This window comes from Prinia subflava, chromosome 23 (assembly GCF_021018805.1).
Source record: "Prinia subflava isolate CZ2003 ecotype Zambia chromosome 23, Cam_Psub_1.2, whole genome shotgun sequence".
Classification (NCBI taxonomy): Eukaryota; Metazoa; Chordata; class Aves; order Passeriformes; family Cisticolidae; genus Prinia; species Prinia subflava.
This window is the reverse complement of record NC_086269.1, coordinates 1,625,107-1,646,658: the sequence shown is the minus strand read 5'-3', so window position 1 is coordinate 1,646,658 and position 21,552 is coordinate 1,625,107. Positions and strand designations below refer to the sequence as shown.

At 53.1% G+C, this 21,552-nt stretch overlaps 1 protein-coding gene across 1 annotated transcript; it reads right to left on the bottom strand.

Annotated features, from left to right (window-relative positions):
- Nucleotides 1-83: 83 nt before the first annotated feature.
- SLC26A9 (solute carrier family 26 member 9) lies at nt 84-16,722 on the bottom strand. Its single transcript, XM_063418146.1, has 20 exons — nt 15,977-16,722; nt 15,250-15,389; nt 14,967-15,077; nt 14,480-14,655; nt 14,036-14,200; nt 13,164-13,316; nt 12,773-12,855; nt 12,354-12,501; nt 11,174-11,287; nt 10,615-10,692; nt 10,068-10,163; nt 7,774-7,880; nt 7,239-7,308; nt 7,063-7,155; nt 6,589-6,705; nt 5,135-5,452; nt 4,389-4,443; nt 3,863-4,008; nt 3,078-3,155; nt 84-2,553 (listed from the first exon to the last, which is right to left on the bottom strand). Exons 1-20 carry the CDS (start codon nt 16,099-16,101, stop codon nt 2,506-2,508), a joined length of 2,421 nt encoding a protein of 806 aa, XP_063274216.1. The 5' UTR covers nt 16,102-16,722; the 3' UTR covers nt 84-2,505.
- Between the last annotated feature and the right edge of the window lie 4,830 nt (nt 16,723-21,552).

Sequence of the window (21,552 nt, the reverse complement as noted above, 5' to 3'; positions counted from 1 at the left end):
GCCGCTCGGCAGCCAATCATCGCCCGCCCCGTCGGGATGGCGACCAATGGGATTGGGGCAGGGGCGGGTTCCACCCGTCCGCGCTCGCGGGGGGTGCTGGGAGATGTAGTTTGCAGCGGGCATGGCGGCGGCTGAGGGAAGCGCGGAGTTAGGGAATGGTTTGTGTTGGAAAGGATCTTAAATCCCATCCCATTCCACCCCTGCCATCGACAGGGACACCTTCTGCTGTCCCGGGGTCCTCCAAGTCCTGTCCAACCTGGCCTTGGACAATTCCAGGGGTGGGATTGCCACAGCTGCTCTGGGCAACCTCCTCACCGTCACAGGGGAGAATTTCTTCCCATTATCTTGGGGTGCTGCTCCCAAAAGAATGGGGGTGAAAGGAGTGGGGAATAACCACCCCCAGGCTCACTGGGGCACAAGTAGGGCAGAAGGATGCCAGGGCTGGCCAAGGGACAGCCCAGGGAGTCTGCGTTGTGCAGCCCCACTCCTGACAGACTTTAAACCCACCTGCTTCTGAGATTATGTCACTTCTTTCCTTGATTCCACCAGCTAGCACAACGAAACACTTCTTATTCCCTTCTTTACAGCTGTTCTGAACTGAATGTGAAGATTTATCCCAGCTTTATGGCATGAACTATCCAAGGATGCCAAAGACCAGATGGGAACAGGAATGGAAATCCTGCCCTTGAGTCAGCAGAAGATGACAATGATTGTTCACACATTCTTTATTATCAAAAACAAGGAACGAAACCAACATTAAATTAAATAAATTACAAACATTTCTTAGCTGGTTATACATCATGCATTTACCAAGTAAGGCTTCAGAGCCAAAGAAACATCAACCTCACTGTTACTTAAGAACAATAAAGGGAATATTCTACTGGAAGTGAAAATATTTCACCAGCGTGACTTTGAGCTCCCCTAATTCTCTGCCCAGGCACTTGGGAATGATGACTTTGGCCACACTGTGCCTCCAGCAGTGCCATTTGCCTGCTGGTGTTACATTTATTGCCAGAACTGACCCAGAATTTGGCTACAGAAATGGGTTTTTCTCCTGCCTGGGTCATGGTTTGCAGGAGAGCCACTGCTGCTGTTTCTGAGCCATTTCTCCTGACATCCCATCCCATTTCTTGTTACCTCCTGTAATAAATCCTGAATAAAGAGCTGGGAACTGGAACTTCCCTCTTTTAATCTGATGCCACCTTGGAGATGCAAAAATATTGATCAGGACAGTTTCTTATTGCTCTGCACCAATTTCTTTGTTGCTTTTCTTTTTTCAAACCAGCAAATGAAAGGAGCACTCAGGCAGTACAAAAGACCATGAGGAATCACCCTCAAGGATAATTTAAGAGACTTAGTCTCTTGATTTTATCCTGTAGAACAAGTTATACATGGAGATTTCTGGAGAAACCACTGCTGTCTAAGATTAAAATAAGTAATAACCATCAGCTAGTGGGGTTTTCTGCCCTCCTTTGGTTTTATTATTCTCTCCTGCACCACATAATCAGAAATTGAGGTAGAGAAATGGTGACTTGGTTATTGAGATGTTACATAAAACCAAACTGGCAGGGTGCTGCTGTTGTTTCCTTTGGTGATTGTCTAGCAAGGATGGTTCAGGAAGCTCTATTTTCCTTAAAAATGGGAAAGCCCCACATTCTCTTCCCAGGAAGCTTTCAGGAATCAGCTCACTGATGTCTGTGTACTTCAAAAACCGTACACTAAAGCTTGCTTATATTTGTAATATTTTAGAGTATTAAAATAGAAATAGCGTTTTAAAATATAATCTGTTTTCATGTACTCAACCCACCGGGCAGGCAGGACAACATGCACATAACAAGGAATTCTTATTTCTGAGTACAAACCTGTCCTATTAGTAAGAAAATAATATATATATTTCAGAATTTAGCCCTGCTGAGAGAGTCCTGAGATCTTTGAGGTGTCAGAAAGCCAGCACTGGTTGGAGGCAGAGTTTTTTGGGGTGCTGGGACACAGGAGAGGAGAGGCAGAGGCTGCAGGGACAGGCAGGGGAATCGGGGGGCTGCAGGCACAGCCACCCCCGGGGTCAGTGCAGGTCAGAGAGCAGCAGCACCGGGCAGAGCCACTGCTGCTCGAGAGGACAAGCCCTGGAAGGCTTCTCGTGTTTGCTTTGTTTCATTTCCTCGGGGAAAGAGGGAGGAGGGGAAGGGAAGGAGCAGGATGCCCGGGTTATGCAATTCCAGGAGGGTGTGAGGGACAAAGGGGTGGCTGGATGTCCCCTGGGTTCAGGCCCCTGCCTCCCACAGAGCTCCACTTCTCAACCCGTGAGGTGGCATCTCCTGAGCTCCTGCTTCCCCTGCTCCAGAGTCTCCAGAGTCCTGTGCTCCTCCAGCAGAGCAGGGAGGCGTTGGGCAGGTCTGGAGGGTGGTGGCCTCTTTGCAAACCCGCTGCATCCCCGGGCAGGAGCACAGCTCTCCACGGAGGGGTGGGAGAGAGGACGCTCTTCTGGAGGGTTTGTTTGCCAGGTGCTCACAGAGCTGTCTGGGTCTCTGAGTGGAACATGCTTCCAAACATCTCCTAGAGGGCACAGAAGATGAGCAGGGTCAGGGTTGGTGGCAGGGCACAGCCCCAGTGTCACTGTCACACACAGAAACACCCCCAGGAGCTCCAACCCTTCCCAGCCCTTCCAGCTGGGCATGGGAAGATCAGCCCTGGAGGGGATCCCCTCCCAAGGCCCACGGGTGGGTGGAAATTGCTGCAGCATTTACAAAGTCTGTGCTGAAAATCTTTGCTGGTGATTCTTCTTTTGGGCATGAACCAAGCCTGGATCTCCAGGTTCCCCCCAGTGTGGAGGCACAGGTCTGACTGAACCTGAGCTGCGTGGCCCAGAAGGGTTGGAGGATTTGCCATCAAACCTACCTGCTCCTCACCCAGCTGCCTTCCAGAGCTCCTCAAGACAGGCATTTAAAATTATATTTGCAATTAACTATTGGAAGCACTGCAGTCACCTTCAGATGATTTCCCATCTAATCAATCTCAATTAGAAGTTCTGATTTCTGCCTCATCCCCATGGCTGCAGTGACCCCTGGCACTAAACTCACCTCCTCCAGGTTCTTGTACTCTGCAGTGCTCTCATCCACAGACTCATCATAGATGGAGAGCTCTGTCTGGGTCGGCCTCTGTGCAGGGAAGAGTTGAGTCCACAAATTAGCAGAGTGCAGGGTCAAAAGGAATGAAAACAATGACTAAGCCAGGCCTAAAAGGTGAGGGAAATGACCAGGAGAAGGGCACAGGAGGAGCCCTGCTCCAGGTGTTTATCTGCTGTGACTGGGCTGGTGTTTGATAGGAGATAGCTTAACTCGTCCTGGAGATAACTGGTGCTGCTGGTGCCACAATAAACCAACCCCAGTTTGGGGACAGAGCCTGTCTGACGCTGTGCCACCAGCATGGGCCACATTCCTGCCTCAGAATTCCTCCTTTTCTCCTCCCATTCATGGATGCCGGGATTATTCCAGCTGCACGAGCTTTGCCTTCATTTCCTCATCACTGAGGGCCAAATTCTGCTTTTTCCTGTCCCAACCAGCACCAAACTGAGGGCACAGTGCTGGCACAGCTCTTCTGGCTCCTCCAGGCTGGGACAACACTCATCTCTCAGCTAATGTTTGTGTAAAACACTGACACTTCTGAATTCCCAAGGAAATCCATTCCAGCACAAGGTGCTTGGCCCCTACATGACAACTGGAATATTAAATATTTTGCTGGATTTAGACCTTTACCCCTTGAGATAAACAGGAAGCTTCTTTAAGGGCAATAGCAATTTGTTGTTCTCCCATTGTGCTGAAGCAGCCTGGAAGCCAAACAGGAGAGTCCTGGGGAGCAAATTTACCTCTTCCAAGGTGGGCGGGTGGACAAATTCCCTGATACTGGCCAGTGCAAAGAGAACAGCATCGTGGATGGTCAGGAAGATGTGACTTCGGTCCAGACCTCCTTCCTCAAAGACTCCCCCCGTGCTGATGTCGTTGTACACCTGGGCTGGAGAAAGGAGAGGGCTGAGGGAGGAGAGCAGAGGAGGAATTCTGGAGGTGTGCCTGGCTCTGGGGTCCTCTGAGCTAAACCAAGGCTCAGAAGAGGCAGGTTTGCAGCAGAAATGAGTGTGGGGATCTCTTTCCTGCATGCTGAGCGTGGGGATGTTCCAGCCTTATCACATCCCAAATGAAAACACTGATTTCCTACACAGAGAACAGTGATTATCTTTCCTTTCTTCTGTTTTCTCCTTTTAGCTCTTCTGGCCTGGTCCAGCAAAGGACTGGCATCTCACAGTTTGAATAAAGAAAAGAAAAAGATGTGCTGTTTGTCAGGAGCTCAGAAATGGGGAAAGATCCCATGGAAATGTGTTTTTTGGGGATTCTTACCATGCACATTTGCCAAGAACACTTTAATCCCGATCTTCTGGTAACTGGAACACAACTGGAAGGGATAAGATGGGAGAGAGAGAATTAAAACCACTGCTGCTCCAGCTTTGTGCCTATGCATAGAGTCTTTTATCAGGGCTGGGGCTGAAGGAGAAAATCAGGGATGGAGAAGGAGAAAAGCCACAGAACTAAGGCACACAAACACCTTTGTGAGAGAGCAGAGAAAATCAGGGATGGAGAAGGAGAAAAGCCACAAAACTGAGGCACACAAACACCTTGGTGTGAGACAGCAGAGAAAATCAGGGATGCAGGAGAAAAGCCACAGAACTGAGACACACAAACACCTTTGTGTGAGACAGCAGAGAAAATCAGGGATGCAGAAGGAGAAAAGCCACAGAACTGAGGCACACAAACACCTTGGTGTGAGAGAGCAGAGAAAATCAGGGATGGAGAAGGAGAAAAGCCACAAAACTGAGGCACACAAACACCTTGGTGTGAGAGCAGAGAAAATCAGCGATGGAGAAGGAGAAAAGCCACAGAACTGAGGCACACAAACACCTTTGTGTGAGAGCAGAGAAAATCAGGGATGCAGAAGGAGAAAAGCCACAGAACTGAGGCACACAAACACCTTGGTGTGAGAGCAGAGAAAATCAGGGATGCAGAAGGAGAAAAGCCACAGAACTGAGACACACAAAGACCTTTTTGTGAGCCAGCAGAAGGGCCCTGTCTCCCGGCTGTGCTCTAACCTTGCTCAGCGCCTTTGTGCCCATCAGGTCCACAAAGCACACCCCGCTCATGTCCAGGATGATGGTGTGGAAGCTCAGGTGGGGCGGTGCTGCCAGCACGGGGTCGGGCTGTGCCGTGGGTGCGATGCTGAGGGTGCTGCCCTGCAGGGCGGTGCTGCTGCCCCTCTCCCCGGGGCTCTGCCCCGGCCCAGCCCCCAGGGCAGGGGGCTGGAATGCGATGTAGGAGATGCTGGCGCCGTTTGCAGTGGTCTGGTTGTTGTTGGTGTCTGTCGGGGAGGAGCTCTCAAAGTCCTTCTGGAGCTCTTGTAAAGACAAGGTCTGGCGTGTAGGACACAAAAAAAGATGAGAGGATCCACATATTTCAGAAGGCAAATGGCATAGAAAAAGCTTTATTTTCTAATTTTTACTACTTTTTATACTTATTTATAAGTATACTATTATACTTTTTATATTTATTATACTATTTATTATATATATATAATTTATATATATAAATTATATATATTATATATATATTATATAATTTATATATTTATTATATATATATAATTATACTATTTATATTTATTACTCCAATACAGACTTAACATGATCAGTGAATAGGAACGACACCTCCCCAATCATTTCAGAAGGCGAAGAGCATAGAAAAAGCTTTATTGTCCAATTCTTACTACTTCTTACACTTATTTATATACTATTTATACTTATTACTCCAATACAGACTTAACATGATCGATGAATAGGAACAACACCTCCCCAATCCCACTGGTTAAATTACAGAAACAGCTAAAATGGGGTTTTTTTTGAGAACTAGAAAGGCAAAAGACCACCTGGAGAAAGATTGTTTTGAGGAAGGGCAGTTGTTTGCCAAGATCGTTTTGAGAAGAAGCTTTCTTGAGAAGTTTTCCCTTGGGGAAAAAAGTTACCAGCTGCCAGCAGGCTGAAATCTCTCAGACACAGAAATACCAGGCCCACGTTGGTCTGCGGCAGAGCAGAGGTGCAGGTTGGGTCCTGGCAGGTGACTGCACCTCTGCCCACTGATGTGCAGGGTTTTAATCTGGACTAACTCCAGCCTGGCTGTCCCTTGGAGCTGGATTTAGGATAATTTACATGATTTGTTTGTTTGAAAACTGCTCAGCATTGCACAGCTGAGGAATGGGCTTTGAAAAGGCCCCTTGGGGCTGACACATCCCCAGGGAAAGAGGCTGAAGTTCCTGCTTTCTGCAGATTGCTCACCACGTTCCCATCCCAGCCTCCTCCCCAGCTCCCAGCTATTCCCAGTTAAGGTTTGTGGAGGAATGGAGAGGTAGGCGGGGAGAAAAGGGGATGAGAGGTGGGAAATGTGGCCAGGAAAACAGTGCAGAAAATCCCACATCAAGAGGAGCTGTGTGCTGGGGGCTTGGGGTCACATCAAGGACACAGAGAGCTTTTTGGGAACTCAGCAGCTGAGTTACCTTGTTCTCCTTCAGCAGGAATTTTGGGAGCTTTGCTGGTGGTTGTGCTGTGCCCTTCGCCTGCTGTTTCACAAATTTCCTCCTGGCCAGGTACACCTTGCCAGGATCCACCCCTGTCTGTGGGAAAAAGAGAATTTTCCTTAAAAACTCTGTTCCAAGAGTCAGGAGCTGACATTTCCCAGCTGTGCCCTGGAGTGGGGTGATCCTTGTGGCATCCAAACATCTCAGGGACTCAGGGAATCCATGCAGGGAGAGGCTTGGAATGGCAGAATGCTCCTGTTTTGGCAGAGCTTGGAGGAGAAAACCTCTACAATGAGCTCTGCAAACAGCCCTGAGGATCAGGGAGAGGAGGATTGAGGATGTGACCATCATTCATGATCACCCACGGCTTAATTACCCTGTGTAGCAACACAGGAGAGAGCAAGGGCGGTTTGGGGCTGGCTTCAGGCAGGGATTTCTTCGGAAATTGCTCACCTTGGCTATAATTTTCTCCCGGAAAATCTCCGAGTTGGCGAAATAGAGCGGCGAGCAGTAGGTGATGATTTTAATCCCATTAACTTCATGGACCTGCACCAGAGACAGGAGCTCAGGGCAAGCCCAGGCACCATAAAAGCAGCATTTTCTCTGAGGGTGATTTCTCTTCAGCTCACCTTGTTGTAGGTTTTGGGGTTTTTGTAGATGTCAGTGGAGGTCACCTGGCCCAGGGCGGAGCCGTTGCGGCTGCAGAAAAGAAGGGATCAGCATTAGGGGAAAGAAAACTGCTTCTGCTTCACATCCCATCCCAGGATTTCAACATCTGCTCCGTGAAAACTCCTAAATTTCATCCCTGCAGAGTCTACACGGCAAAAAAAGGGAAAAGAGTCAGTGTTTTGAGATGGGAAATGTTAATAAAGGGCTTTGATGGATTAAAAACTGTGTGAAGACCTCACACAGCAGAACTTTGTGCTGGGAACTCTGTGGGGCGAAACAAATCCCTTGAGGCTTCCCCTTGGCCTGGGATGTGCACAGGAGTGGGAATGCAGGCAGTAAATTGCCATTCCTGTTTGCACATTCCGGGCAGGACACCTGCACTCCCCGGGGCTCCCGCGGGCCAGAGGTCGCCTCTGAAAAATCACCAAAATCACCCGTCCCCTCCTCCTGGCCCTGGCACACCTCCTGTGGCCCTCGTGGCCCTCAGGTACTCACAACTGGGTGTGGAAAACCACGACGAGCACGGAGAAGCCCACGCCCACCGCCACGCCGTAGGGGAGGCTCAGGAAGAAAGCGGAGAGGAAGCTCACGAGCCACACCAGCTGCAGGGAGAGAAGGGAAGGGAAGAGAGGAGCGTGGCATCATCTGGATGAGCCATGGGATAGAGGACGTGGATGGGAAAATGGGGAAAAATGGATGGGGAAATGGATGGGGAAATGGCTGGGAAAATGTGGAAAATGGATGGGAAAATGTGGAAAAATGGATGGGAAAATGGCTGGGAAAAACGGCTGGGAAAATGTGGAAAAATGGATGGGAAAATGTGGAAAAATGGATGGGAAAATGTGGAAAAAATGGATGGGGAAAACGACTGGAAAAATGGCTGGGGAAAACGACTGGGAAAAATGGCTGGGGAAAACGACTGGGAAAAATGGATGGGGAAAACGACTGGGAAAAATGGATGGGGAAAACGACTGGGAAAAATGGATGGGGAAAACGACTGGGAAAAATGGATGGGGAAAACGACTGGGAAAAATGGATGGGGAAAACGACTGGGAAAAATGGATGGGGAAAACGACTGGGAAAAATGGATGGGGAAAACGACTGGGAAAAATGGATGGGGAAATGTGGAAAAATGGATGGGGAAATGTCTGTGTGCTGCTATCCTGGGCTCTCAAACCCTCCCAGCTCAGCATGAATAGGCCAAACCCTGAATTCTGCAGCTGTTCTGGTGCTGCAGCTTGCTGCATGTTCTAGAGTGAGCCATCCTTGCTGGGAAGTTTGCCAGGAGCCCCAGTTTCCTTCCAGCCAGAAAAGCAGCCGGGGTGTTTCTCCACGGCTGCTCCAGTGCCTGCTCTGCTCATTCCATCCCGAAAGGATCAGCCTGGCTCATCAGGAAGGGCTCCTGCAGCTCTCCCCATCTGCTGCTCCCTCTCCAGCCCCGAGCTGGAGGGTTTGCCTGAGTTTTGCAGGCGTTTTCTGAACTCTTCCTGTCACTCAGAGCAGCTCAGAAAAAATCAGAAATCATCTCTCTGAGGACCTGCTGGAAGTGGCCTGAGCACAGAGAGGATTTGATGGCCAAGTGTGACAGAGGAGGCCAAAACCTGCCCCACTCCAGCTCAGAGCTTCACCATTTGTCATTTTTATGTGTTAGCACTCAAGCACCTCTCTCCATATGAGATCAGTCCTGCCCTGCATTAAACACCCCCTCTGAAAATCATTATCAGGTTGTTTTAATCCCACCTTCAAGATCAATAAAATTAATTTTGACCTTGGATGAATAAGGGTCATAACAATAACTTTGAAGACTTCAGTATTGTAATTTATATTCATTTTGTGTATAAATGGCAAGGAGGAGCTTCCCTCCGTCCATCCAGGCTTTGTTAGAATTAGCTGGAATTAGCTGGAATTCGCTGGAATTCGCTGGAATTCGCTGTCCTGCAGCATTGAGGTGATGAGCACCCATGGTCTGACATCACCCAGGAATGGTGCTCCCCATTTTGGGACAGGACACTGAATCTAGTTCAAATTCCAGGGAGATTAAGGTCAGGGGAACCCCGTTCACTCCATTGGCATCTGCCAGGATGTTCCTCAGGCAGCTCCATCCATACTCAGGTGTCTGCCCAGGCTTTTGGGGTCTCCACAAACCCCTCAGCAGCAGAACCCATTCAGAGATGTGCCCAAATTGATAAACCCTTTGATAACCCGGCTCTTCTCCAGCCCCTGCTGGAGCAGAATTTTGGGAAAGCTCCCCATGGCTCAGGCCAGCCCCTCTGGAGTCCCGATAGCCCCGATAAAGGGGTTTGCCAGGTCCTGACAGGATATTGGCACTCAGCCGTGGGAGTCCTGTTCAAACACTGTCTTTTTGTGTCTGACATCTCCAAATTCCCGGCTCCCTCCCCCGCCGCCCCCTGCCTGGGTTTATACATCAACCAGTGCCTGGAGTCCTTATCACCCTGGAGGGCTCTCCTGGCCCTGGAGGGCCATTGTGTGAGTTTTTAAGTCATGACTCCCAGACATTGAGCAGGGCCGGTTTGGCTAGTTCTGGGCAAACAGGCTCCGCACTTGATTGGCATTTAAACACAGCAGGTAAGAGTTCAGAGCTCTCTGATATGTGCTCTGAGCAGCAGCGTGCTCAGCTGGGCAGGACAGGCAGCACCATCCCACCAAGACAGCCAAACCCACCTCCTGCAAGGGACTCACACCCCAAAAACCCCACAAAATCTTTTTGGGCTCTGTCCTGCTCGTGCTGCCCTGGCCAGGTGATGCCTCCCGCCAGCCCAGGCACTCACACAGTCCAGCTTGCTCTTCTTCCACAGGTAGAAGGGGTCAGCCAGCTGCTTGAGGGAGTTTTTGAGGTTGACAGCGATGAGGGCTCCCAGCACCGACTGTGGAGGACAGGGAACGGTGTCAGTCAGGCTGTGCATGTGCCACATTGGGCAGTGGAGGCTTTTCTGCAGCATCTGCCTGCCTTGAGCCAGTCCCATCGCGAGGGTGATGCTCACAAAGATCTCACTTGGATCTGAGCAGCGTCATTGGATGATTCTGTCACTATAATTTACATTTACGTTTGCTCAGAGAAATCGTGGCTGCCCCATCCCTGCCCAAGGCCAGCCTGGAGCAACCTGGAGCAGTGAAAGGTGAGGATGAGGTTGAAGGTCCCTTCCGAGCCACAGCAGCCTGGAATTGTGTGATTCTGTGATTCTGTGACTGCAGACAGGTCCCCAGGCCAGGGACAGAGCGTCCCGTGCTGCCCTTTGCATCAGGGGTTTTTGTGCCTGTGTTTGGGTGTGGAGGGCGGTGTTGCAATGGCTCTGCCTGCACAGATGTTTGTGTTACCTTGGGAAGAGGCTCCAGGTAGATTCCCAGCCACAGCATTGTCACCATGACCACCAGAGCCACAAAGAAACTCGCCACCTGCAAAGAGGAAGGAAAATCACTTCTGCAAACATCAGGGCTCCCCAAACCTCCCGTGGGTGTAGCCAGGGGCACAGATGGGCACTGCAGCGTTTTATGTGAGAGGATGTTTGCCTCTGAAAACAGGCAGGGGTTTGCAGATCTCACAGATAACCCCAGAGCTCCCTCACTGCTCAGCCCAGGGAGCCAGAGTGGGGCTGCAGATCCGCAGCTCTGCTTCTGTGCAGAGAACCAAATATTGGATGGATAAGGGCCATAACAATGACTTTGACAACTTCAATATCTTAATTTATGTTCATTCAGGGACCAAAATGGGCTTGGGGAGGGAGGAAATTCTGCTCTGACAGCAGCAGCCTGCAGCCCTTGTGTGTGAAACTTCTCCAGGGCTGCACAGTCGGGCTGGCAGCACCTGAGGAGGAGGAGGAGGAGGAGAAGAGGAAGGAGGAGGAGGAGGAGGAGAAGGAGAGGAGGAGGAACTAACTTGAGATTTTGCTCCTGCCCCATCCACGGCGAGGGTGACAGAGAGAGCACAGCAGATCACGTGGATTTTGAAGAAGGATCCGAAGAAGTTGCTGCAGCCCAGGGCCAGCATTTCCTGTGGAGATGTGGAGAATGTCCATCAGAAAGGACAGCTGCCCTTCCTGCCGGCACATGGCGAGAGAGCAGGGGCCTGAGTCTGGTTTATGTGGCCAGGACAGGCTCTGGGCTCCCTGCAGTGCATCCCTGACTCTTTCCTTCCAGTAAGATCTGGGATAGGCTCCGGTGGAGCAGGGAAACCTGGAAGCACAATTCCACATAAACACGTTGTCATGTGTTGACACACTCGGGGCAGGGCTCCATGTGGTATGTGTGGCTGTTGTTGAAAGCTGCCACTGTGCCAGGGATGACAAAAGAGGATTATTTAATGTCCTGCCTCTCGCAGTATCTAGGTGACACACCAGGAATCCAGGTCTTTCTCTGCTTCCTGACGAGTGCACGCACCTCACCAAGCTGCCAAAACACCGAGGCTGGAGGAGCAGCAGGGCACAGAGCCCAGCCTAAATCTCCTTTCCCTTTTCCAGCCTCTCTGCAGCCCACCCGTCCTCCTCTCCCTCAGAGATAAGTGCCTGCAGTGACATAGTGACATTTGTCCTGGTCACACAGCGTTTCTGCCCCAGATCAGAGATTCCCGGCACAGAAATCCCATCCCATCCTCCACCTCCGGGACAGCACGGACGGGGTGACCCCAGAGCTGTTTTTCCTCTTCGGAGAGCGGATCCAGAGGGGCGGGAGCGTGTGGAGCAGTGAGCTGTCAGCAGGCATCCCCCACCAGCGCTGCAGGAACGCTGCAAACTTTTTAATTCCTTCAGACTCGCGTTGCCCATCTGCTCCTCAAAGCTCTGTGTCAGAGACACGTGGAGAGCAGAGATTGTGGCACGGAGGGACAGCAAAGTCTCACTTCTCCTTCCTTTAGATCACTCCTGCCTATCTCAGCTGCCTTTTCCAGGGGAAGGGGATGGATCAGGGGTTCTGCCGTGCCTTTTCTCCCCGCCCATGGCACGAAGCCACGGAGCCTCGGCGGAGCAGCACGTCCACAGCACGTCTGCACGCTGCCCCTTCACGCCCTGAGCTCTTCCCTTCACGCCTGAGAGCCCAGCAGCAGCCCCTGACTGCCCCAGTACCTGGTTGGGGTCCACGTCGTAGCCGTGCTTGGCCGCCAGCGTCCTCCCCATGGCCAGGTTGATCACGTAGCCCACGATGGCGAGGGAGAAAGCCGTGCCCACCATGTCCTTCCACTTGCTGGCCAGGGGCAGGGTGGGCTCTGGGAACCTGCACTCAGAGCACAGGGGGAGGGTGTGACAGCGCTCTGCAGGGGCTGAGGGGGTGGCTGAGGAGCTGGAGGGCTCAGGAGTGACAGAATCCATGCCCACACTCCAGGGATGGGGGTGGTTGTGTCACGGGGCACGCTGACACTCCTGGCAGGGGACTCTGGTACAGCAGGGAAGAGTGAGGTGTTTTCCAGGCTGCAGGAGGAGGAGGAGGAGGAGGAGGAGGAAGGAGAAGTGGCTGGAAGGTGACTCAGACCTGCACAAGCACCTACCCCATGCTGATCTTCCCCACTATGGGCATCCCGTACTTGTCGGGCATGTTGAAGCTGCCGGAGATGGCGGTGGCCACGATCACCTGAAGGGACGGGGAGCAAAAAGCTGTGAGCAGGGAGAGCTGAGCTGGCTCAGAGCATTAACCTCTGCTCCCAGAGCTGACAGCACAAAACCAGCACCAAGTCTGGGCTGGGGAAGGCGAGAAAAGGCTCAGCAGGGGTTTCTTCTTCACCCTCAGCATCACCAGGATGCAGCGCAGGGATGAGTATGAGTGTGTGACCCCAAACCATGCGGGGGCCGTGTCACATCCACGGTGTGACACTGAGAGCAGCAGTGCCCCGGGGCTGTGGGGCCAGGGGAGGGTGCCAGGGACAGCGCAGTGTCACTTACGATGATGATCTCCATCGGGATGGGCATCCGGATCCTCTGCATGTACTTCAGGTTGAGCTCCTTGACAACGATCAGGAGCACGGCACTGACCAAGGCGTAGACCAGGGAGGCCAGGTTGGTTTGGGGCAGACCTTTACAAATGTCAATGAATGTCTGAAGGGGAGAGAAGAGGAGAAGGGGTCACCCAGACACTCGGGACAACATGGACAGAACAACGGACAGCACTTGTGACCACAGCCAACAGCCTGAGACGTGAGCAGTGCTAAAAACCCTCTGCTGAGGGATCAGCCCCCAGCCCTGGGCCTGTGGTGCTGATTTAATGCTGATTTAATGCATCAGCACAGGACGCATCCATGGAAGACGCAGGAAATCCCAGGAATGGCCAAACCTACTCAGAGGAAACGTTCCTGCTGCTAACAGCTCTGCAAGACTCCTGCTGTAAAGCAACACTGCTCATAACCCCCTACCAAATCCCAGTCCCATTTCATCATTCCTCATTTAACCCCAGATCTTTAAAGTTTTAAAACAGGGATCCAGACCCCAGTCCCATTTCATTACTCCTCATGAAACCCCAGATCTTTAAAGTTTTAAAACTGGGATCCAGACCCCAGTCCCATTTGATTACCCCTCATTAAACCCCAGATCTTTAAAGTTTTAAAACAGGGATCCAGACCCCAGTCCCATTTGATTACCCCCTCATTAAAACCACGCAGGCAGGGCTCAGGTGACGCCGGGCAGGGAGCAGCAGCAGCCTGGCTGTGCTGGGGTGGTCATTCCCCTTCCCTCCACCCTCTCCTGGCCTCCTGGGCCCGCTCCCCCGGCAGGCAGGGCCGTGCTGGGGGGGAAGGTGGCCGTGCAGAGCCCCCACTTACGTAGACGATAGCTAAGGGCCCGGTGTAAGACGGGACCGCCAAGCCGAAGACGTACTTGAGCACGGAGATGAGGATCTGCAGCCCCGCCGCCGTCATGAAGCCCCTGATGAAGGACTCGGACAGGTAGATGGCCACGAAGCCAAACTGCAGGAAGCCCAGGCATAGCTAGGGTGGCACAGAGGAGGAGAGGTCAGTGGTCAGGGTGTTCTGAACCCCGAGGGGCGTGGGGTGATCCGCTGGGAGAGAACACACAGGGGTGTCCCGGGGCAGGGATGGGGATGGGAGGGCTGAGGGTGCCATTCTGGGGTTGTCCACATAGAGAATTCCACCCCAAAATCCCCGTTTTGAGGCATCATCCAGGCAGAGGTGGGACCTCTTTGAGCATCTCTGCTCCAGGGAAAGCTTGGCTGTGGGTGTGGGGCAGGGACACGGCGGTGTCCTCACCTGGATGATGGCAGTCAGGCAGGCCAGGGTGGCAGAGATCTCCAGCCTGGCTGCCTCCAGGGCCGAGGTGTTCACGCTGGTCTCGTTGGTGGTGTGGTTGAAGTACTGGAAGGCCGACTCCGGAGCCAGCTCATTGCAGATGTTGCCAACAATGATGCTGATGACAGCAAAAGTCCCTGCAGGCAGCACGGGGAGGTCAGGAGCTCCCTCTGGGGAGAGCTCTGTGCTGGAAGGCTCCTGGGCAGCTGGGGCTGTGCACAACGAGTCCCTCAGCCCATCCCCAGCCCCATGGCAGGGGGTGGCACAGGGGTGACATCCTGCAGTGCAGGAATCACAGAAATCCCACAAACCCCTGGCACAGCAAACGTCCCAGGAGGAGGATTATTTAATGTTTCAATATTTAATTTCCTAATAATTATTTCATATCCTCTGGCACACAGAGTGCTCCCAGCCAGCACTGACCTGTCCCCTGCAGACAATTCCTCACCTGGCACCATCTGATGGATGCCCCCCAGGAAGAAGTAGGGGAGCAGGGGGAAGAAGGAGGAGTAGAGCCCGTTGACAGGAGGCAGATTGGCCAGGAGGGCGAAGGCCATCCCTGCAAAACACGAGGGACACGGGCAGGGAAATACAGAGACCGCCAGGCTGGAGGCAGAACCATCAGTGAAACACAAACCCCTCCCAGCTGGGCACCAGCATCACCTGCAGAGCTTCACTGGAGCTGCCAAAGCCTCATTCCCCCCTGGACGCCCGGAGAGTGACGTGCTCACCTTGTGGCACTTGGATTGTCCCTGCACTGAGCCCGCCCAGGACGTCGGGCAGGACGTAATCCTTGATTTTGTACTTGGGGAGCCACGCCAGGATCGGGAACAGGCGGAAGAGAGTGAGCTTGAACCTGGAAGCTGAACATCTAGGAGGGAGACAAAAAATAAAACAAATAAGCGAAGAAGGGAGGAAGAAAATGAGCTGGAAGTAAGGAAGGATCTTCCTGGGAATGTCTCAGCCTTTCTCCCTCACCAGATTCTGAGCCCTCTCCTTCCTGCATTATTGCCTTTCTTTTTCCGAGATAGATTTCCAAGAAAGTGATCAGCAGGGTTATTAACCTTTGTTTGCATAATTATACACCTTTCTTTAAGGTGGTATTGGTTTCAATCAGAAAGCTGAGAAAAGGAAATCCCAGCTGGAAAGCTTAAGAAGAAATAATCCACACATCCCTACATCACCTGTTGTGCTTTTGCCACTATTAAAAAAAAACCCTTGGAAAACAGAACCCCAAACCCCAAATGCACTCAGTGCAAACTGTTCTCTCAGAAAAGAGCCACCAATTTCATTTTCTTCAGCCCAATTTGCATTTCTCCCACGCCTCTCATCCATCAAACCCCTGAAGACCGTGATTCCCCAGGATGAAAATGGGATCTGTATTCCCAGGTCTGAATTCTACCCCCCACGGTTCCTGACTAAACCTTTAGTTTTACGTTCTGCAGCATTCCCTGTTACCTGAAAAGGTTTCTCAGTTTCTCCCCGACGGGGTAAGTTCTGGTTTTCTTCTCAAACTCCTCATCAAAGAGGCTGACGGAGTAGGCAGGGCGTTCGATGGCATAGCGAGGCCTGGCCTGGCTCATCTCTGGATCATTTGGAATTTTCCCAAAATAAAAAAAAAAATAAAAAAATAAATAAATAGAAAGAGCAAAGCCAAGAATGCGGCTGGAGTTGGCCCCACCTGCGGTATAACAGAGCGGACACCTCCAGCGTCTGCAGCCCTCCCCGAGCTCCTCCACCCTAAATAGTTTCCCCGTGGCAGAGAGGCAGGTCCTGGGAGTGGCCTCTCCCAGCTCCAGCGGCTGCTGCAGCTCTTCCCGGCTCCTCGGAGGTGATGCTAATGAGCGGTGCTAATGAGCGATGCTAATGAGCGGTGCCGTGCGAAGGGACCCCGCGCTGGATTGCCCGGCGGGCGGGCAGGGTGTTAATCCCGGCTCCGGGAGCGCCTCTCCGCCTCGGGCGAGGCACTTGACCTTTCCCATGCCTCGGTTTCACCATCGCCGGGGTTTGCCAGGCTCGGTGGTTGATACTGGCACCGGCATCAAGGCTGGATCCCGTCTGAGGCGTTCCTGCCGCTCTGCCCCAGCATTCCAGAACCTTCCCAGTGCCGGCTGGGCTCCTCTAGGAAGTGATGCTCGGGGAGATAACTGTTGCTAACTCATGGCAGTGATGAAGATGCCAAAACATCCCGGCAGACCAGTCCTGCCCGGTGTCTGCGCCTCGCCAAAGGGATGATGAACTTCGGGGATCTTTTATTTCACCCGGAGATGCCTGGGGAGGTGGGGGGAGAGAATCACCCCGAACTGGCCGGGCTGGGAGGGGTGGGAGGAAGTGGTCAGATATAAAAGGAGCATCTCGGTAATTATTTGTGTTTCGGCGTGTATCTAAGTGGGTCATTGCCCAACGCAGGAGGAGAAGAGGGGGTGGGAAAAGCTGGTGATTCAGGCAGGAGAACGTATCGAGAAACAACATCCAGGGTGCTGAGAGAGCTTACGGAGTGAGCTGCATGTGCCAGAACCTCCCCTCCCCTCTCCGGGCTCTGCTGAGAGCCGGGGCACACTTTGACACCGGGATGAGCAAAATGTCCTCGCTGAGAGTCCAAAATGTCCTCGCTGAGAGCCCAAAATGTCCTCGGTGAGAGCCCAAAATGTCCCTGCTGAGAGCCCAAAATGTCCTCGGTGAGAGCCCAAAATGTCTTTGCTGAGAGCCCAAAATGTCCTTGCTGAGAGCCCAAAATGTCTTTGCTGAGAGCCCAAAATGTCCTCGGTGAGAGCCCAAAATGTCCCTGCTGAGAGCCCAAAATGTCCCTGCTGAGAGCCCAAAATGTCTTTGCTGAGAGCCCTGGTGATGCCGTGGAGTGGAGGACAGGAGGGGATGGTGGCAGAGCAGGGCAGGGAGGAAAGGATGACGCAGGGAGCCGAAACTTTGGGGAGAATTTAGGTCAATAGGATCATTATGCAAATAACAGCTAATGGGTCCAGAAAGAGAGGTCATCAACCCCACTCCTTTAGGGATCACGGGGCACTCTGTAAAAGTGTAAAGGCCACGGGGTGTGTGCGATTCCAGCTCTGATGTGCACCCACGGGGCTCGGCAGAAAGGAGGAGACCCGTGCCTCTCCCTGCAGTGCCAGGTGCCTGATCCAGTGCCCTCTGCAGGGCATCCCTGCTGCTCCTTTTCCCCTGGAGATTCCCCTCCAAGGGCGAGGACAAGCTTTGCCTTTGGGTGATAGAACTGATCAGTGTCCCGGGCTCTTCTCAGTCCCTCCTGCCAAAAGCCTGTCTGATAAACAGTCGTGGTTTTCCCACGTTTCCCGTGATCCCGTGGCTGTTCCCAGCCTTTCTCCCAGCCCCACAGCTCTGCTCGGAATTTCCAGTTCTCCTTGGTGAATGTTTTGTAGGTCCAGACCCTGCAGCAGCTTCTGAGGGCTGATAAACCTGCCCGGGTTCCTGGTGGTCTCTCTGATCTCCATCCCTTCTGCCACCACACAGACCCAGGCAGCCAATTAAATCCCAGCTCTTAATGAATTTCCCCCGCTGAGCGAAAGTGCTGGCAATCAGGAAAAAAAAATAATAAACAGAGCAGGTATAGAGGGGAAATATCCCCACGATTAAATTCCATCTTAAACAAACAGGCTCGTGATGTCAGCGTCTCGGACAGAGTCAAGTTCTCAGCTTGGCTTATCATGGCCTTGCCCTAGATCAAACAGCAGCTTAAACCCCTGAGGTTTGGGAATTAAAGAGCACAAGGAGCTGCTCCTTGAACAAAAGGCAAAGGCAGCTGGCCTGGAGCTGGTGGGATGAGCCCAGGGCGAGCTGCAGGGCTGGTTTAGACCCTGCAGCTGGGGCAGGACCCCGGAGCAATTCCGTGAGCGTGGAGGGGAGAGCAGAGCTCCAGTCAGCTGCTGCACTGCAGGGACCGGGTGTTTCAAGACCTTTCTTCCAGTGCAAGCGTGGAAACAAAGGACAAGGTCTGGGAGAAGAGCTCCAAGTGCTCACAAGTTTTCAGGCAGCCCATCCCTGCCGTGGGTGATGCTCAGAAATGTAAGATTTGACCTCACTGAGTACACAAATGGGATGTGATACTCGGAGCAAACAACACATGAGAGCAGGAGTGCTCTGCTCCAGCAACGTGATGTGGGTGAACAACGCTGTCCCAGCAGGTCAGGAGTGTCCCCTCAGCCCAGACCCGGCTGATCCCAGCCCTGCCAGCCCCAAACCAGGCTGTGGGTGCCGGGCACGGACCTTTTCTCCCCGAGTTCGCCCTGCAAACACTCACTGAGCCCTTATCTGCCGTCCCCGTGCTGGTGATAGCTGTGCTTGGGAAGAGGAAAGTCACATTGAGGTTCCTGGCTGGTGTTGATAGGAGCCATTGGCACAAGGCCACTTTCCTGCGCTGATGTAGGCACGGGACGGGAGCTCCAGTCCAAGGAATGAGTCAAAATTTGGTGGGAGAGCCATCTGATCCCTGCCTAAGGCGTGATACAAGCACCCAAAGTGATCCCAGGGCTGGGGACGGACATTCGAGGAATGAATGTCCCATTCAACCGGCTGCTTCTTAATTTTAGGGATTAAAAATCAGTGCTCTTGCAATAACGCTTCCTCCCTTGCCTGCCCCTCTCCATCCCCCTTCTCCTTGCGCAAGGCACACCCAGCCCTCCCTGCTGTTTGCTTCGGGATTGGGTTCAGAGGTCCCAGCTCTTCCCAATCCCGTGTGAATCTCCATCCAAAACACCCTCCCGGCCTCATTGCCCAAGAAAGGGCCATAAAAGCAGCTCCCCCCTGTCCCCCGGACCAGACCTGCCGGGAGAGCACAGCCACAGGTGCAAGGGGTTGGTTGCAACACCACCACAAGGTCTTGACTCCCCTGCCCCTGGACCGGCGCCGTCAGCGCCGCGTCCGCCCGGCTGCGGCTGCAGGTGCCACAGGAGCCCCGGGGCAACGCGGGGAAAGGGCTCAGCTCCTGCCAGGCCAGCAGGGGAAGGCATCAGCCCTCCCTGGGGGCTGCCTGGCACAGCAGGTGACCGATGTGGCAGTGCCAGATGTGGCAGTGCCAGATGAGCCAGTGGCAGATGTGGCAGTGCCAGGCTCTGCAGCCTGGACATGAACCCTGCCTCAGCCTCCCCTCTGCCTTCCTGAGCACCCGGGCAGCAGGAGAAGGAGGTTCCTGCTGTCACTCGCTCAGCTCGGGTGTTTCAGGGGGTGTTGTATAATTCACCTCTGCCATGGGGCACTGGCGGATCCACCCCTGCACTCCTGGTCACTCCCTGCAGCCTCCTGGCATTGGGAACATCCCAGGACTGAGTCCAGCTGATGGACCCCACCAGGAACTCACCCCAAAGGGACTCCAGGGTCTTCAGCTGGGCCATTCGGGCACAATTTCTTTTTCACACTTGAAATTTGGTTGACTGAGTTTTGTTTTACCTTTGGCTCTGGATGGCCACAGGAATCACCTACAAATGAACTGGTTCAGGAGGAAAAGCTGGCAGTGATAAAGACACATCTACAGTCCCACATTTCTGTGGGTATTTTGGGGAAAAAAATCGATCCCAGTAATCTGGGAAGGAGGAAGAAGCAGGGGCAGGGAAGCAGGGGTTGTATTCAGGGGGCTGATGCCATGCACTGGGCACACACATTTGTCCCTGGGGTTTAACCTTTTCTTAACCTTTACCCATTAGAAATAGAAGGGAAGACACCAGAAGATAAAATAAATCAGTTATGAAAAAACATCCATGCCTCAGAAAAGGCAAAATGCCAGAATCCATAAAGTTCAGTCAAAACTTTGCTGTTCCAGCCTGTTTTCCACAAGGAGCCACGGTGATGGCTGGTGGAATAAAAGCCAGAGGGAGAAGGGGGTGAGAGGAGGTGCTGACGGCTCTGATGGATCTTGGGCAGGCATGGAAGGGGTTCCGTGGCACAGAGCAGGGCCGGGAGGAGACATCTCTGCTTCCCTCCAGTTCCCACCTCCCGTCCCACTGCCCCGAGCTGCCCTCGCCCCCAGGACCTGCCCTCCCATTCCCCCACTCCTGCACCTTCCCCACGGAGCAGCAGGCGTTAAATCAAGTTAAAAGTGCTTCCTTTCTGCTCAGGCCCGAGGTTTGGAGTGTTACAGAGGTGATTTCCATGGGCAGAGGGTCCTTCCCTCGTTGTGAGTGACCCAGCCCGGCGCAGGCAGCGGGCACAGCTCTTGTGCTGGGCCGGTGCCAATGTTTGATGTACCACTTCACACGAGTTTCTAACCAAACTAGCTCCGTGCCTGGTAACCAGAAGAATAAAATCTGCAGGCATCTGCCAGCTGCTGAGGGTCAAGCCAAAGTGCTTGGCTCACAGGGTGTTTATTAAATGAAATGTTTATATCCAGCAGCTCGGCTCCTGCGCTTTGCTGTGAGGGAGGAATTGCTGTGGGCACGGGGGATCTGCCCTGAGCTGACACCAGGGCAGCAAAGCCCAGGTTGGACCCACTTTCCCTGGGATTTATTTGATTTACCCACTTGTTCCCAACCCCACCCTGGCTCTCAATGTGACTTTCCTCTTCCCCGACTCTCGGAGCCGCATCAGCGCCGCAGCTCTGCTGGAGGGGCCGGGCTGGGGCGAGGCACGGGGCACGGGCTGTGCTTTGGGGTGTCCCCACACCCTGTCAGGGTCCTCCAGAAGTGTCCCTGCCCTGCTGTCCCCCCGGGCTGGCACCTTGCTGAGCAGTGCCTGTCCCCAACAGCAGCTCAGCCCCGCTGTGCTGATCCATCCCCTTCCCCTGGAAAAGGCAGCTGAGGTGGCAGCAGTGATTTAAAGGAAGGAGAAATGAGACTTTGCTGTCCCTCCGTGCCACAGTCTCTGCTCTCCACGTGTCTCTGACACAGAGCTTTGAGGAGCAGATGGGCAACGCGAGTCTGAAGGAATTAAAAAGTTTGCAGCGTTCCTGCAGCGCTGGTGGGGGATGCCTGCTGACAGCTCACTGCTCCACACGCTCCCGCCCCTCTGGATCCACTCTCCGAGGAGGAAAAACAGCTCTGGGGTCACCCCGTCTGTGCTGTCCCGGA